Source organism: Xiphias gladius, chromosome 19 (genome assembly GCF_016859285.1).
Source record: "Xiphias gladius isolate SHS-SW01 ecotype Sanya breed wild chromosome 19, ASM1685928v1, whole genome shotgun sequence".
NCBI lineage: Eukaryota > Metazoa > Chordata > Actinopteri > Istiophoriformes > Xiphiidae > Xiphias > Xiphias gladius.
The window spans coordinates 25,276,792-25,294,462 of record NC_053418.1 but is presented as its reverse complement, the minus strand read 5'-3'; the positions used below and the strand labels follow the sequence as shown (position 1 = coordinate 25,294,462).

General features: G+C 38.9%; 2 protein-coding genes across 6 annotated transcripts in view; one reads left to right on the top strand and one right to left on the bottom strand.

The window, feature by feature from the left end:
• Positions 1-591: 591 nt before the first annotated feature.
• ift81 (intraflagellar transport 81 homolog) lies at positions 592-17,495 on the bottom strand. 5 transcript variants are annotated; one of them, XM_040154576.1, is made up of 18 exons: positions 17,341-17,491; positions 15,771-15,874; positions 15,470-15,650; positions 15,260-15,349; positions 14,853-14,918; positions 14,444-14,554; positions 13,222-13,306; positions 12,510-12,673; positions 12,316-12,411; positions 10,558-10,704; positions 6,302-6,451; positions 5,122-5,250; positions 3,683-3,772; positions 2,711-2,797; positions 2,502-2,573; positions 2,146-2,231; positions 1,835-1,880; positions 593-1,557 (listed from the first exon to the last, which is right to left on the bottom strand). In XM_040154576.1, the coding sequence occupies exons 1-18, from the start codon at positions 17,461-17,463 to the stop codon at positions 1,375-1,377; spliced, it is 2,010 nt and encodes a 669-aa protein (XP_040010510.1). In that variant the 5' UTR covers positions 17,464-17,491; the 3' UTR covers positions 593-1,374. The 5 variants fall into 5 exon arrangements, with proteins under 5 accessions (XP_040010512.1, XP_040010510.1, XP_040010513.1 ...); XM_040154579.1 differs by lacking the exon at positions 17,341-17,491 and adding an exon at positions 16,924-17,055 and having other exon boundaries at positions 594-1,557; XM_040154580.1 differs by lacking the exon at positions 17,341-17,491 and adding an exon at positions 16,496-16,568 and having other exon boundaries at positions 595-1,557.
• Positions 17,473-17,671, top strand: part of si:dkey-91m11.5 (PH_BCR_vertebrate and RhoGAP_Bcr domain-containing protein) — a 32,007-nt gene continuing 31,808 nt past the window's right edge. The window contains exon 1 of the mRNA XM_040154574.1: positions 17,473-17,525. The gene's annotated coding sequence lies outside the window, so the exon portion shown is untranslated. The remainder of the gene's footprint in view (positions 17,526-17,671) is intronic.

Sequence of the window (17,671 nt, the reverse complement as noted above, 5' to 3'; positions counted from 1 at the left end):
TTGTGTTCTTTAGGGGGTATCATTGTCAGCTGTTTTACAGGACTGGCATGCATCATCTGTTAACACGTCTTAATAAGGCCCCAAGAAGCTCAAAGTGCTGTAACAATAATAACATAGGAGTGCCCAGTTGGACACCAATCTGCCTTTTACAATGCACACATGATCTGTTTGGCACAAGAGTCATTAACACTGGCTGTCAACAGCAGATTAAGTTTCTGTGAGAGTGATGGTAGGATCCTGAAACATCCAAGAAGACATTTGTTGGAGACAACATGGGGAACTCAAACCATGGTCTATGTGCACAGAGGTGTATGGCACATTATTTGCTTTAAAAAAAAAAAGAAATCATATCTCAGTATGGCAACTAAAATGTATTGTCCCACATGTAGTTTAAAATTAAATTAAAATTAATTTACACATAAATATCTACTTTCATACTAATCCAGTTAAAGAAAGCAAGAATAATACTCTTAATGTCAAATCTGTCACTTAAAGTCCGCTTTCTGTATTCTAGCATAAGTCTTACAAAAGGTATTCACTGTATGCCTTATTCTTTTCAAAATTAAATAGGTGAATACATCTTTATTATGCAAGGGAATTTATGGATGGACAGCTGTTATTTAAAAGAGTTGCATTTTAGATGATTATAATGAAACACAAATGAGTCAAAATGAGTAGAAAATACAGTAGAAAATACATTTAATAGATATACACAGACAAGCAAAATATCTAACCATGTCTTAAATGTCAAAGGTTATCTTGAAATAAGGATCTATTACAGAAAAATAATGTCTGTTCTGATCTACTGTATAGTGGAATTAAGCAAAATATTATGACTATTTCATCTGCACTAGCCAAAGAAACGGTGGTCCCAGTGAATCCCAAAATTGGCAAGACACTCCATCCAAGGTCATGGTTGTCGTTGCCGAAAATAGTGGACCACGGCCACATCCCAAGTGCACCACTTTGTATGCCGTTATCTTTGGACACTTTGATTCAAAGTGTATTCTTAAAGATGTGTTAAATGGGAGTCTCCAGTTGGCCAGAGAAAGTGAAAACCCTTGTCCTGCATCACCTCCTGATACATGTGTTTTTTAAGTTGTGGATTCATAAAGCATCTTAAACCATGTCTTTACCAGAAAGGACTGGTTACACAAGATAAACTATCAACCAAAACTTGATGGCAGTGTGTAACAGACAAGATGGAGGGAAAAATGAACCCCATGAACACAATGAAACAAACCTTTACCTGTTATCTGAATCTACTATAGTGACCAGAAACAGTTTACATTTAACAACTCCATATTGTAGAAAGTTTTAGACATGTTACAAAAGGGTATAGAACATTAAGCTGAACTCTGCCTACACATGTCCTCACAACACCAGCCTATCCTCTCCTCCCTCCTGGATGACTTGACCAATAGATGCCTGGCTCTGAGCTCGTATGAAGCACTGCCTCTTGCACTCCATCAGAGTCTCCAGGTCACGCCACATCTTCATCTGCTCCATGTTGGCACTGTGGCTCTCCCTCACCATCTTCTGTTTCTCACGTAACTTCTGGACCCCACAAAGAAGAGTGATTAGTAAATCCAAAGAAAATTAAAAAGGCATTTGTCTGTACCATATGAGTCCGATCACTGTTTAGAGCCTGACTGATGGTATTAAAAAGGCCAAACTGCAAACATGTTAAAGTATACACACAGGTTTCCTTGTTTCCCCTATCTATCCTCAGACCATGTACTTGAATAAAATAATTGAAAAACAATAAAAGGGATATTTCCAAGTTTTGACCAATAACATCTGCTGGGTCAGTTCTTGGACACATTTTTCTCACCTTGCCAAGTAACTCCTGTTCTGAAATGTTCTTCATGTACACCTCCCTACAAAACAAGCAGAAGAATATAATTCAAATGCAAGCCATCACAGTCTCACATGTTGATCTCACCCAGTGTTTTTAAATACAAAGTCTGTATCAACATATCTTGATATCACAAGTTATGGTTTTGAGATTCTGACAACTCTCTCTGCTGTACGCAAGAATAGAGAGGAAGTAGCTTAACTGAATGTGTTGTAATAGGAGCTTCCTAAGGAACAAAGGGCTGCTCATCTTGCGAGCAGCTGGCTGACCTGGCTGTACATGCTCACCTGATGGCCTTCTTCCTCTCTTGCGGATCAGAGGACACATAGGCCTTCATCTCTTCACTCGCCCGCTGTATTTGCATCTCAGTGATCTGTGGAGGACAGAGATGGAGAGATTGGGGTTATTGTCACAGTGAGCGTTTTGGAGGCAGGTCACTTGCAAAATTTGGCGACATATTATTCACTCCTGCACCACCCCTATGGGTAGCAAGTTACTATTTGTACTTCACAATATCAATTCTAATTTTACCATATTTGGTTTGTAAAACAGTGATAATGATTGGTTATACAACCTCTGTGGCTAAAAGCTCAAATGTTTTTTTTTTCCTGCTCTAAAGGAACTATGTTTTTAAAATACATGCCTCTGACATGGAGTTAAAATAATGATATTGGTTTTCCTCCTGTGCAGTCTCCTCCCTCAATGCTTTCACCTCCTGAAAAAAACACGAGAATAGAGAAAAAATTTGCTCTTATGCTGAAGACATATTATACACAAATAAACTGGATAAAAATGTATAAATATATTTCAATTGTTGACTACATTCAATCTAATGCATGATAATAATTTTACCTGCTCCAATTTAGATCTGTTGCTCTCCAGACCAGCAGCACAACTTTCATATTGGACCTTCTTTTCCTCATATTCCTGGCTTAGCTCCTGTTAAAATCAGAATCCAAACAGTCGTACACAGGAACTGAGAGACAAAATGATTTCACGTACTATATGTTGAATGAGAATTAAGACAAATATATAGAATACACATTTTAAACACTCATCATACAACACTGTTTCATATCAACTTAAGATCACAGCTGGCATTTAAGAAGTTTAACTTGCAACAGGCTCTCACAAAGTCTATTTATGTCTTCCTGTTGCAGCTCTTCATTAGCAGACATTACCCAGTAAGATGGAAGAGTGATTCTGGGAACACGTTTAGGAAAGTTTAATCCTCTGCTTTAGCTCAGCGATGTGGGGGGCTTTCCCCTTGTGCATTTTATTTATGGACAATGTAAATTATTCTTAATGGACCCAGTCCAACATAACTAACAAACACAACACAAGTTCAATCTTATTGGCTTGCAGGCACACAGTAAAGATCCCATCATTTGTTTTAAAATTTAGATTTATAGCTTCATGTTTTTCTCATATGAAAATTCAAATGCTTTTCCCGATTTTGCAGGGAGAACGTGTGAGTTGTTTGTGAGAGCTGTATTTTGCACTGGCTTGCCTACTATACACTGTAGACAAAAATGGCATTTTGGAGTATGAATTAATTATATCCAATTCAAAACAGATTAGTGATCCATAGACTGTTAACCCCATAAGAATGACTCTGGAGTGGAAAATTATCATCGACTCCTTGATGGGATTTTTTTTTTATTCCTGGAGTGAAGGGGGGACAATAATGTTTTGTCAGGACATTTGAAGGTCCTTATATAAATGTGGTCATTTACATAGGTGGCCAATTTTCTTTACAAACAGTAATTGATATGGTGTGAGGATTCACTGACGTAGAGGTGTTACAATGCGGGCAATTCTCACCTGACAGTGCTGTCTCAGTGACCTCAGTTCTTTTATAATTGGAGCTAGAGCAGACTTCTTCTCCACTATCATAGAGTTTAATTTCTTCACCTGTAAAAATCAACATACATCTTACAACAATCATAATATATGTTGAGAGGAAATAGTATTCTATGCTGAAATTTGTAACTTTGTATACATTTAAACACTGACGAGAAAAAAAAAAGCAGGTAATGCGACTGTGATTAATGATTTACTGAGATGATGAAGTTAGGCAGCGCTATCATCCAGACAGGTGCAACCTGACAACTCTCTGACAAACATTTCTCAGTAAAAGGACTAAAGTGTCTATAACCAGGGTAAATATGCCTTTTTTAATGCTTCACCATAAGCCACAACAAAGGTTGTATGACAGTATTCAGTAACAGATTAAGTATTCATCAAAACATTACAGATTTGAGCTTTATGGCTTTGCTGTGCAATTCAAAGCTCCAGTGTAAAGGTTTACTTTCAGGTTGGAGCCAGAGATATTTGACTCCATCATTAGGAGTACTCTGCAGTTTGCCAAGTGTACTCGCTGCCAAACTTATCAAGCAACTCACTATGGCATGGAGCATAGCCTAATCAGTTGTAACTGCTTCCATCTGGGTCTTGCCACAAAAGGATGACAGCGTGCTAAATAAAATTGAAACTATGGGCTATGTTGGGATAATGCTAAGCATTTACCTTGTCAATGTACAGGTATAGGAGATATCCAAAAACGAAAAATTGAACTTTTAAGTCTAGTTAAATGCGCTACACACCAACACAGGTGTTTTCACTACAGCTAATTAGACCTCTGCTAAATGTTAAATCGGGTGGAGTTATGTCGGGAATTACATGAGGTCGCCAATAGTTACCAATAGGCCTATTTCTGAACAGACATTGTCATAGTAGGAAAAGCACAGGTCTTATTAATAACATTAACGATGGCTGTGTTCCATTTAAGTGCCCCATTAAGTCATGACAGTGAGCCAGCATAGACCAGAATAAACCAATTGATTTTATTATTTACAACTGTCCTTTTCCTACTGTGACATGTCAAAATGTCCTCTGTGAAAAAAGCCTATAAAAACAGAAACAGTGTAAGACATTCTGCCCTTACACAGTGAAGGAGATGCCACTCAAACACTGTCTGTACAGGCTCATACAGTTATTTAGGGTGCTCTAATTAGAAAAACCAAGTGAAAGCACCTGTGTTGTGTGGGTGGGCCGCTACTGTGTAGGGGCTTTAAGAAATTCTAGGTTAGACAGGAATACTGGTCCAGAATATATAAAATATATAGTAGTATTAAAAAAAAAAAAAAAAAAAAATCACAATTGCCAAATCTGTTTCATACATTTTTCTAAAAATGTTTTTTACATTAACCACAAAGGTGGATTTGTGGGGATTTTACCCAAGGCCCCTATGGTATACTTACCATTTCAGACATGTCATCCAGTTTGCGGCCCTTCTTTTCGTCTAGCTCGCTCTTGATGGCAGACACTCGCTCCAGTTCCTCCTGAGTGTCACTGTAGCCAGAGATTCCCTTCTCAGCTTCCACAGTTTGCTTAAAAAAAAAAATAAAAAAAAACAGCGACACATGGTCACTCATCTGTACATGAACAAATTCGGCAATTAAATCAAATTACATACAATTAAAAAAAAAATAAAAATAGTTTATGGGAGGAGTCATTCCAAAAGTCTACATCAATATATCAGCGTGCTATCTCTTTTGAAATTTATTTTAAGCTAAGGTTTGCTCATGAAACTATGACATGAAAACTCTTTGAACTCTTTGTTTTGCAATACAGGCAACACTACAACAGCACATCTCAGTTGCAGTCACAGAGCTAACCTCACAAAGAAAGGGGTTGACACATCGCCAGCTAGACATGTGACCCCCCCGGAAAACTTTCATTGCTTTAACAAATCATAGTGTGGGATGCAGACAGAAGAGGAGCAGCAGATGCAGGCATCAGAAATAGCAGCTCTGCCTGCGTCAGACAGCCTATCCGCAAGTCAGGTGCTGGGACCCCAAAGAGGTGTGAAGCCATTTCCAGGAAGCGTCTACCACTTCACTGTTAACACAAACTGCGTGAATGGGGAGATCAAGTGAAAACAGCACATTTGGAATGGCAATCTGAGGGCAGGGAAAGGGGTGGAGGGGATACACTATGAATGCTACAGGCCAGAGAGGGCTTTGAAAGCAGTCAGGGGGATTTCTGTGGTCCAGCTACAATACAGAACACTGAAAATGATGGTTAATGAAGCCTCCTTTAACAAGACCACTCAAATGTTCTTATGCAACTTATTGAATTCAACTAATCAAATGGAGCTGCTCACTGGCCAACAAATGATGGCAGGGCAAAGTAGCATTCAAATGTCAATTGCCGGTGATATAATAAAAGAAAAAATGCAAGAGGAAAACTTGTGACTGCTCTATCTATAGTTATATGTAAATTCAATGGACTTTTGCTCGTGACACCCTAAAGGATTTCAAAAGACTTAATACAAAAGGCAACAAGTTGATTCCATTCCTCCCTTTGTTTTGCTGTAAATAACACATTTGTTTAGTCTGCTTATCTTACATGAGAGCTGAATAACTGGCAAAGAGTTACCAATTTCTGTTGAACAGTCTCATGTCTCTGCTTGAGAATCTCTTCTGTACGTTGCAGGACTCCATATTCTGCTTTCAGCTCAGCAATGTCCTGGCGTTTCTTCTTGTACACGGTTCCCTTGCTCCGCAATTTCACCACTAAACGTTTCAACTTTGAAGAACAAAGAAACAGAATTCAACATTACCTTCAAATTAAACGAACAACTGATATTAGTGTTAAGAGAAGGGAATACTTAACAACATTTTAAATGATATTGGTTTGTGCCTTTTCTATGCTGACACTCAAAGGTCTTTAAAGCTGCATTAACCGATTTTGACTGCAGCAGAAACAAGCTGTATGCACAACACTGACATATAATCATATGTCATCATTACACTTCATATGGCAAACTGGCTAGTAAACAGTTGCTTATTTACAAATTCGGCAGATATGGAGCAACATAAGCATTTGTTGTGTTCCTGGCCAGCTGACAAATGTGAGTCAAATATTTTTTTGGTTCCGATTTAGTCTCCACCAAAACCTGTGCATATATCTGGCTCTTTAGCGGCTAAATGCTTCACTATGTTCACCAACTAGTCGCTAACTTTGTCTATCTGACATTTGATGCTGGACAGGTAGGTACAGTGGGTTTTTTAAACTTTTTCCCCCAAAAACGGCTGGTTGCTATGCCTGGAAATGATGGTAAAGAGAGCAGTGAGACTGAACCAAAAACAGTAAAGTGTGTAAAACCAAAACAACAAGCTAAAAGATGCTAAAATTCTTCATGTAGCTGAGGGGATCTGCAGAGTTAAGTGATAATTGTCTGTAGGTTTGTCACTACAAGCGAAATCTTTCACATACACATAGTAATTTGATACATTTTTAATATAAAAATATAGATTAATGCAGCTTTAAAACAAAAATTAGCGAATATTTTTACATTACAACTGATTCAGTTAAACCAATCTTCTTTTGCCTGCTACAAGCAAGAAAATGTAAATGCTTCAATGGGAAATTCAACGACAGAGGCATAAATACAGTTTATATTTGACGACATGGCATCCAGCACAGCTGACAAACTATGAAAGGCCACAGGAGAAGACAATGGGTTGAGCCAGGGGAGGGAAGAGATTGGAAAACAGCAGTGACTGCAGCAAAGGGGCCTGAGGGACATGCCATGATCTGAAACAGTCACTTGATCCTCTCAGGTTCACAGCCAGCTATGTACAGCAAACAGCTTCATCTGGCAGAATAACTGCTTTAAGTGGATGTTCAGTCCCTCCCCGCCATGACTGTCGGTTGGGACACAATGAAACTCCTCCACAATGAAGAGCAGCTATAAATGAACATGGACACGGGAGAACAGCCCCAGAAATCACAGAATGTGCTTCACATCCTTTGGGAATCCATGAAACTTGATGTGTGTGTGCGTGAGTGTGGTTGGGTGGGTGTGTGTGAGTGTGTGTGTGTACATTTATTCTTTGTGTATTTTGGGACATCAAGGGCAGACATGGCTACGAGAGGAATTAGCACAGCAGAATAATACTGCATAGTGTTCCCAACACTGTGTCCCCAAAACAACTGCTGTCAAACTGGACAGCAGCTCAGGCATAACACACTTTTCTCAGACATACAGTAAACTGACACCGACACACACTTGGATACAGACAAGTCAATAAAAACATGAATCGTAAAAATCAAATTTAGCCAGTTTCAATAAAGATATCCATATTTTTTCAAGAAAAAACCCATATGTTACTCAGATTCATGATGGTGTCTTGACTGAAGTAAGGCTAAATTTAACCAGTGCAATGAGGCTGGTTGACAAAGTGGTTTTATGGTACTGGCCAACCAATGACGAGCAGATGTAGTCATCCCTCTCAGAGAGACCCTGCAGTTGGTAGGTGGCATGTGATGACACATAACCAGCAGAATGGAAAATACCTCTGATAAAGTGATCATCTCCACCATGGCTGATGGCCCAAAACTACGGAGGAGTCTGATAAGCTGTGTTTGACAAACATTCTCCATTAACTTCATTCATGTACAGTCTCAAGGGCCCTCTTTGTCTCTACAAACAGCTCCCTCTCATCATTTCAGTCAGACTTAAAGGTACGTCCGCCAGTCTCTAATTAATTGTAATACTCTAATATAATTCATGTAGAACACAGACAGTGGTTGAAATACGTGAGCTTCTGTCTTATATCAGTGGTATTGCCAGCACAATTTTTTTCCAAATTAAAACCACATTTTCCACATCACCTCATAATATTTCTTCCTGTAGCAAAGAAGATTTTGCTACATCTCCCTACTTGCTCAGATGATTGTTTTCTTTTCCCTCCCTGAAAAGAATAAACATGTTGGAAATAACTTTTCCACCGATATTTTACTCCCTCTATCATTTGCCAGAAAAAGGGAAAACTTTGGTTTTGCTGCAAGAACACCCTCCTCTTTTATTTTTGTGCTAAAAACTGTCCCATTACATCTGTAATAAAATTTGTTGGTACAAAAACATAAAATGCAGCAGAGAAGCCAGAAGACCTTTTCCATCTTATGTGCATTGGTCAGGCTTGTTTAAAGGAATAGTTTGGCATTGGGAAAGTCCATTTACTTCATTGCCAAGAGTCAGAAAGAAGATCAGTATCACTTGCAAGTCTAAATATAACAATAGAACCAGCAGCCCGTTAGCTTAGCTTAGCATAAAGACTGAAAACGGGGGGAAATGTCTAGCTTGGCTCTGTCCAAAGCTAAACAAATTCTGCCAAAATATGCTTCTGGGTCCATATTGACCCTCCCCACGCCCCACCTACAACCCTAATGTGCATTGTGTACATATCCTCCAAGTTCCCAATAAGTACAGTTCATGCACTATGTGACTACAATATTAACTAAAATAATGAATGTCTGAAAACTACATTTTCACACAGGGCCTCTTGAGTGGTGCAAAATCTAGGATAAATTTGCAATTAATAGAATTAACAAAATCGGTTGACACACAGTCAGCCAGGGACTTTTGTGGCTTATGGTTGTCCAGCCTGGTGTCAATCTTTTCTGACTCTGTATCTGACTCTCTGCAAGAAAGTGAATGAGCATATTCCCCAAAATGTTGAACTAATCCTTTAAAGTCATTATTCTATCGTTTCAAAATAATGGTGAACCAGTTTACTCATGCTTAAATGATAATGTTAGTATCTGAAATGCTTGTGATTGAGTGTTTTTTTTTCTAAAACACTGTGGGCAATTCAATCTTTTCTTTTCACCCCATATATGCAGGTCAGAGGTCAGGGTCAGCATTGGGACAACACTACTGGAACAACAAACACGTGCATCATCCACAGGGATCGACAGCAGCCGCACAGAACACAGGGCAGAGGAGGGAGAAAGCTGTTGTAATTTCACACATGCTCTGACTCCAGCTCTCACCTCATAGATATTAAAGTGCGTCAAACACAAGGCTATAAAAATTCTCATCCACAAAGTGCATACGGTCACAGCACAACCTCCATCTACCAGCGTCCCTCTGCTAATACAGAACTGTTTGTAGTCAACGCTTCAACTGTAAGCCTAATGTATGCATAGAGAAAAGAACAAGTCATTGCCGAAGGGTTTTCTGACTTATGTGCAACAATATTGCATTTTTTGTTTCTCCTTTTCAGTAGTTGAGTCCGGTTCTTCAACGTGACAGCTCAGAGTAGACCATGCCATGTGTCTGAAAGGGGGAGTACATCCTCGTCATGAGATATAAATAAAGACAAAGGTTTTACGCGCCAAGTCTGTTTAATGTGTCCAGCTGACTTGAATTTGGGGACTGAATACACTAAAGATTAGGGAAAATGCCAACTTTCAGGCAGATTGTCTAGTATAGTTTCTGCTTCTGGATATTCTCTGTTGTTTTCTATTTATGCCTCTGCATGGGAATGTGAGGGAGAGTAGGGAAAAGGGATAAGTAACATTAGACAGTTAGCCCGTCTGTGTTTGGATAAGAACAGAAATAGCCTCTTGTGTTTTCTGTGGTTTGCAGATCTACTTGTGTCCACTTAGATAAAGCTGGAGTTTCTGTAGGTGATGTAAGCTGTTACCTCACACACAAGATAATCATGCAGAAAATGTTTCTTTTCTTGGTTACTGGCAGTAAAACATTTATCAGAAATAAAGTTAGACATCATGTATATAACCAATTCTAATAAAATCAACATGGCTCTGAAGAAATTTAGAGTTGGCTGATATTTAGTGACTGTATTATTTTGTGACTGTAAGAGGCACTTCCAACAGCGTACCTCATCACCCCGGATGACCTCTTCCCCATCTGAGGCTTGTGCCTGGCTGATCCTCTGTCTTAGCTCCCTCTCTGACACAGCCAGCCCCTCCCTTGCTTCCTGAAGTTCCTCTGCCTTTGACTCCTTCCTTCGAATGATGATGGAGGCCTGCAAGAGTCATGTTTCATTAGATATACAAACATGACAAAAGAGTTTCTGCTGAGTGAATTCTTAGCCCATGGGACACTGAATGTAATGGAGCAATGGGAATGTTATTAGGGCAAGAAATGGCATTTGGATTGCCTTATGTCCCAGCCATCATCTCCATGACACAAGAAAACACATCCTCACAGCATTGGTAGTTCATCATCAAGAATGCTAGCAGGAGTTAAAAATACAAAACAAAACCAAAACCCTTTTTCCTCAGTAATATGTAGCTTTATGCAGCAAGGCAGACCATAATCGAATCAGATCATCTACTCATCTACTGTGGTGCCTGTGGTTTAAATATGAAGTTTATTTTTTTACCATAAATTCTTCCTGAATTATTGTGTTAACAAGAATGTGTCTACACAAAATCTTAAAGGCCCCTAAACTCAAAAATGTGTTTTGCTAATTGTTACTTCACTTGGTCGTTTGAGCTTCACAGTGCAGAATGTACAGTCCAGAGCCTAACTATTTGGATAGTTACACATTTTTTGTTGTTCAGTCTCTAAGCTTCAGTACATTCAGTTTACTTTAATTTAAGTATGTTTATTTCATTACAGAAAGAACTGTTTGAGACATAGCCCTTTTAGTACATAGTTTGACACTAGAAGTCTGGTTTCACTTTAGTCTGCTTAAGGGGGAAAGTTTCTCTGTTCTCACATTAAATCTGAGATTAACACTTGTATTCATGAGCATGTTCTGTGTGTTCCACGTTTTGGAAACCAGTCGGAGTCCAATATGTAACTTATAGAAGAGTGATGCGGCAACTCGAAACCTCCAGGTCACACACACTGAGAACAAACTTTTCATTGAAGTAGGAAATTTTTTGTGTCCTGCAGTTACACTTTTGAAATAAAAAACATTTGCATATTCATACAGCAGATTCTGTATTTTTCAATGAGGGAGAAGGAGTAGATGTGATTTTCTAAAATTTAACTAGACAATTGAATTTTTTGTGGAAAAACTTTTAGTCTAAGAATTTGATAATAAAACAGACAGCTGCTTTGAACCATAAGGTCCTCCTCAGAAATAAACACTACACACATTATATTTACAGAATAGTGCCAACAAATTAGAACTTAAAACCTCATAATATCTTTAGGCTTTTCACTAAAGCAGATGAGCAGCCTTCCTTCATGAGAAGATGGAAAAGAAAGATGACCTATGCACTGCTATCCCTCGTTTGAAAACATTTAAATAATCAAGTGCACATCAATGCACTGATTTTCTCCAAAATAAATAAACCTACTGGTGAACCTTTGCAAGGCACATCCTCCTTAAAGGTTCCCTGTGGAGTTTTAGACCTCTACTAGTGCTATGGGGCTCTCTTTGTATGAGTAGGTCCTTGTGTTGTTTATCTCAATATTCCTCGAACTCAAGCTTACACACAATGCGTTTTTGGGTGAATAACACTGAATGATGCTGAACAAACAACTTTTGTTTCTTAAAACTCCTCAGGGTACCTTTAAAGTCACACAACAATCACAGTCAGCACCCACAGGGCCCACTTCACACAAGACAAAGTTTGACCAAAAGATGAGAGACATCAAAGAAATTCAATAAAGTCAGCACCTGTTGCCTGTAAAGGGTCAGTTTGTCATCCATGGGGTCATTTCTCATCATCCTCTTCTCAATCAGCTGGTTTATCTGAGAATCCACTTCTTTAATCTGTTAAAGTGTAAATTAAAGATCACTCAGAGACGAGTGCATCAGAATTTTGCAACGTATGAAAGTTTACAGACAAAACACCACATTCTGTACCTGACCTTTTCCTCCAGTTCCTGGAGATTAGCCTGGCCCATGGCAGGTTCTGATGCCACCTTCTGAAGATACTGCACTGTGCGACTCATACTCTCCAGCTCTTTGGGGAGTTTCTCAGTGACCATGTAGGAGTTAATCTTGATCTCCTCCTCAAGCCTCTTCATTAAGCCTGAAAGAGACTGAGCTTTTAATTAAGAATCTTGAGCTTAATGCTTTTCAGAGGCTCTGATTACATGACGCAAGATGAATACCATTTATATATGTATAGCTACTGAAAACATGGAAAAAAAACACCACTAATATCTTATGTAAAATGTACTGATGTTGAAATAGTCTTTTATTAATTTTATTGTTGGACAGCAATTACTTATACTGAACGACAGCTGTATACAAAGCACTTATTTAGACACACACATACAGTAATAGTGTTAAGTGACTAATTTTGCAGCTCCACCTCAGTCTGCATTGCAGGGTCAATTTAGGTCAATTTAGAAACTGCAAATGTGTAAATCTCCTCTCTGGCTGAGGAGCCCAATACCAGATCAGAACAAAAGGAGGCAATTTCAACATAACATAAGCTGTATTATAGCACTTCAAAGATCAGTATATTTAGAGGGTCTCAAAAGATGAAAGCCTATTAGCTGAGAGACCCCCTAACACTCTGCTGTGTCCTTGAACTTCTCATCCAGCTGTGTCCAGCAGGATACGGGTACTCACTCTCCGGATTGGCATCTGCTGCTGCCTGTTGCAAATCCTTCAGCTGCTGCTGTGATCTCTGCAGTCTCTGCTCTGCTTGGAACAGCTGCACAGACAGAAATGATTACTAATACAGGTAATGTGGGAAAATGAACAACATTAAATACTAGGGCTGCAGCTAACAACTATTTTCGTTATTGGTCATTTTCTGGATTGATAGATTGATCTTTTCTCCTATAAAATGTCACAAAATAGCCAACAGTGCTAATCATTTTTAACCAGTATCCAATGTGACATCTTTAAGTTGCCTGTTTTGTCTCAAAGGTATTCAATTTTCTATCAGTGATTTTTTTTTTTTGCATTTTGGCTTAAAAGCCAGAGAAAAACTTATCCTTATCACGTTTTTAACTCTCTTTTGGCTTAAGTGGTTATCAAAATTGTTGCCAATTAATATTCTGACAACTGACCAATCGACTGTTTTAACGCCATTCAACATGTCTCAAAAAAAGTGCTGTAATTGAAAGCTGTCCATTTTCACAAGCTGGTTTCTCAATCAACTTTATAATTTCATGAAAATTTGTCTTTGAAATTTTTTTTTTTAAAAATGTTAATCAACAAAAGCTATAATTTGCAAGAGGCCACAAATTAATTCTGTAAATATTTCAAACTTCTCTATTGCCTTCAAATAAGGCTCATTATCAGTTTAATAGGCAGATTATTTAATAAATTAATTTATTAAGCATTAATCTATTATCTGTCATAAAATTGTGAAAAAATGCCCATCACAACTTTTCAGACCAAAGTGACATCTTCAAATGTCTTGTTTTGTCTGAACAACAGTCCAAAACCCGCAGACATTCAGTTTAAAATAATATAAAACAGAGAAGAGCAAAAAATCCTCCCATTTGAGAGGATGAAACTAGAGAATATTTTACATTTTTTAAATCTTTGTGCATGTAAAATTTTTGAAATGACAAATCGATTATCAAAACAATTACCGATTAATTTTCTGACGATCGACCAATTGATTTATTGACAAATTGTTCGGCCCCAATATCAAACACAAAACAGGGACCAAGGATCTCCTGTGATCTTATAGTGTGAGGTGTTTAAAAGGCTTTGGGCATCAGGGCAAGGTTATAAACTGAGAAAAAAAAAATCAGCTACAACACCTGAGATAAAAAGTGAATTTTTCTTTTCTTGCAAATGTGACGATAAACCAGAATTAATCACAAGCATTTACTTGGTTCTTCTGTTCTTGCTTCTGGTGAGTCAGTGACTCCTCTCTCTCCTTCTCCACCCGCAGCTGTCTGGCCTGTTCCAGCATCCGTTGATGGTTGGACACTGACTCCACCTAGTGGATTGACAAGTTAATGTGACGATGTCCAATTGCAGCTTATCACATGGTCAGCAGAAATAACCAAGCACCTCTAAAAGGGTCAGGTTTCACCTTTTGACAGGGCTTTTAAGTAAGACCCATTAAATCGACACCTCATTACTTCACAGACTTGTTAGGACAGCCTTGCAACTTGTCACGTCTATTACAAGGGCTGATCATATATGTCTGAGGTCATGCTTTCATTCCTCTGTGAATCCTAAAGCCTTCCAGGCATTGCAAAAGCGAAGGGGCCTCCCAGAACAATCTGCCTTACCCTCTTCTTCAGCCTCTCGACACGTTTGATTAGTTGGTCTTTCTCTTCCTCCATTGCACTAATGTCCTGTTATCAAAGATAAGATGGATCATTTCAGAGCACTGTATCAGCTAAGATAACGAAGGTGAATTATTGAATATCATAGAAACATTAGTTATGACTGATGAACAAAATCATGTCAATCAGGGTTGCAAATACCAATTATTTTCATTTTTGGTATCTTTGCTTAAAAACAGACTTAAATAGTTGTTTAACTAATTATCTAGATATTTGCAATTAATTTTGTGACAACTTACTAATTGTTTCACATCCAGTTACTGTGTATGCCAGTTTTATACTGAGAAAGCTTAGCATCAAAAACTTCAAACAAACAGAGACTGTAAAAGGTTAGTGATTGTTTTGTTTACCCTTCGGATTTCTGCTGTGGAGAAGCCTGAGGACCTCAGCTGTTCACACTCCTTGTGATATGTCTTAAACCCTTCCACCAGCTCCTCATACTGTGAACACATATAGTACGGAATAGCATCATTTGCCTTTTAGGTTCTTAGCTATTCCAAAAAAAAAAAAAACAGTAGGAAATTACATGGTGACTGTATCTGTAATACATACTGACAGACCTGGTGGTAGGTGTCATTGATGACATCATCCTGGAGAAACTCCGCAGGCACCTCCAGTTTGAACAGAAAGCGAGCCAGGTAAGCCCTCTTCTTCAGTTCAGGGACCCTCTGTAGCAGCCAGTGGAGGATTGGGTGGACCACAGGTTTGCTGCCAGTCACCAGACCCTGTCTGAAGGTGCTCCTGTGAGAGGCGGGAAGTGGCAGAGCATGCAATGAAAATATATTGGAAGACTGCAACTAACAAGTGCTTGTACTAAATGAGATGGGGGCATTTTAAGTGAATCTGGCTGCAGTTACTTACACATCAGAGAGGTTGCCAGGAGGCCGGTATTTCAACATCCCCAGGAGAGAACAAATTCTCTTTACAGTTTGTTCAGGCATTTCTTCACGTATATCTATAGCTTGCTAAAAACAAGAATAGCAGAAAGTGGCGTTAACTATCACCAATTAATTATTGAATACCCCATATTAACAGACATCCCACAACAGCACTGAAACAACTGCGGTAGCTGAAGTCTGTAGTTTCAGTTGCTGAAGCTAACGTTGGTTGTTCACCTTTGGGTCTATTTCAGCCAGAACATCATTTAAAATCTGCAGCAGCTGCATCGGTTCGAGAGAGTCAAACGTGATGAGGTTAAAGTTTTTCTTGAATGGGTCTTTGTTGAGTTGTTCAACGATGAATTTCAACTGTTCACTCATCTTGGAAATTTTGAAAACTCGCTTGCTGTAATAGCTTTTCGTCCTCTACCTTCCTGGATTAAGCAGCTAACAGCAAGTTAGCTTTCTGTCGTCGACTAACTTAGCTTGCCAGCCCGTATAGAATCCCTTAAAGACCAGTTCACTTGACTTGATGGTGATGTTGGCAAACAACCATTTACAAATGATAAAGATACATTTCCAAAATATCTGTTACGCCGCCTTATCGATCTTTAGCTAGCTAGCTGGCAGACAGGAATGCAGCAGTTGTTGTCAAGAGCCCCATGGAAACCATAAAGGCGTCGCGGATTGGTTGCTAACAGGAAATACCTTAGTCCGTTCAAGAAAGCTTTATTGCGCTCAATGTGCGCAAATTTCCTGGTAGCTTGACAGGCAGATGAGTAAAAAAAATCGTTGAAAATGTAGCTTCACGTGCTTTCTTGTCAGAAAACCTGGGAAAAAACCCCGATTAAAACAAATACCCCTGACTTGCTGTGGTTGTGTGTGGTTAGAACTGTGTTTTTGTTACCCCAGATTCAATTCGAACATCTAGTAACTTAATTTGATATAGCCTATATTATTTTTCAGCACTTACAGTTACTTTCCCTGAATCCGAACATCTTGAGAATCAAAGCAAGTTAAATAATACCAGCTTAAATAAAATAAAATGATTAACTGCTTGGCTGAATATGACTAAACGCCGAAAAAACAGCTCATAGTCTTCACCTACAGGTGACATTTATGGATCCTCTACTCACTTTTAATGCCAGGTAAAAATACATATTGCACAAAAAGCATACTACACTATAAACTGCAACACTGATGCGTGTAGATAGTGCCTAAATCTCGAAATGCTGCATTTAACAGCGCACAAACAGTGTGACGTATCAGTCTGTACTTGAACGCACCACGCTGTCATGGTCTCAACGTTTGAGCCGTCAGATGGCGACATTTTCACAAGCCACAATGAACTTTGGTGTCATTAACCGGAGTTTTCAGAGCACACCTGACAGGACGAGTGTGCTGTGTCAGAAGGAGACGTGTTTAGGGCAAGGTAGGGAAGAAGGAAAGATTAGTGATAGTTCCGCATAGGACGTAAAAACTCAGAGCTTAGTTTGAGAAACCAACGAAGAATAGGTGTTTTGAAAGTCGGGACCTCGTTTTTCTTCATTCACCTGAAACTGTAACAGCCTCCAGACATCACCTTCCTGCACAAAACCCTCGCGGCCACCGCGTCGTGGGACCTTTTCTGCTTTGAACGTGTCAATTTGTCTCCCATATTGGACCGTATGTTTCATAGCTCTCACGGCGTTTTTTTTGTTTTGTTTTTTTAAACATTCCCTCGGGAACATATCTTGTGGTGAGTTTCCTCCCTTCGTAGTCACCTCTACCTGGAGGCTCGGTTTTGGATTAGAAACAGCATTTTGACAAATCGCCCCCCCCACGTATTTACAGTGTAAGCCTAAATCACATCCATGTAGCTCCTCCTCTTTGTGCTGTAACTGT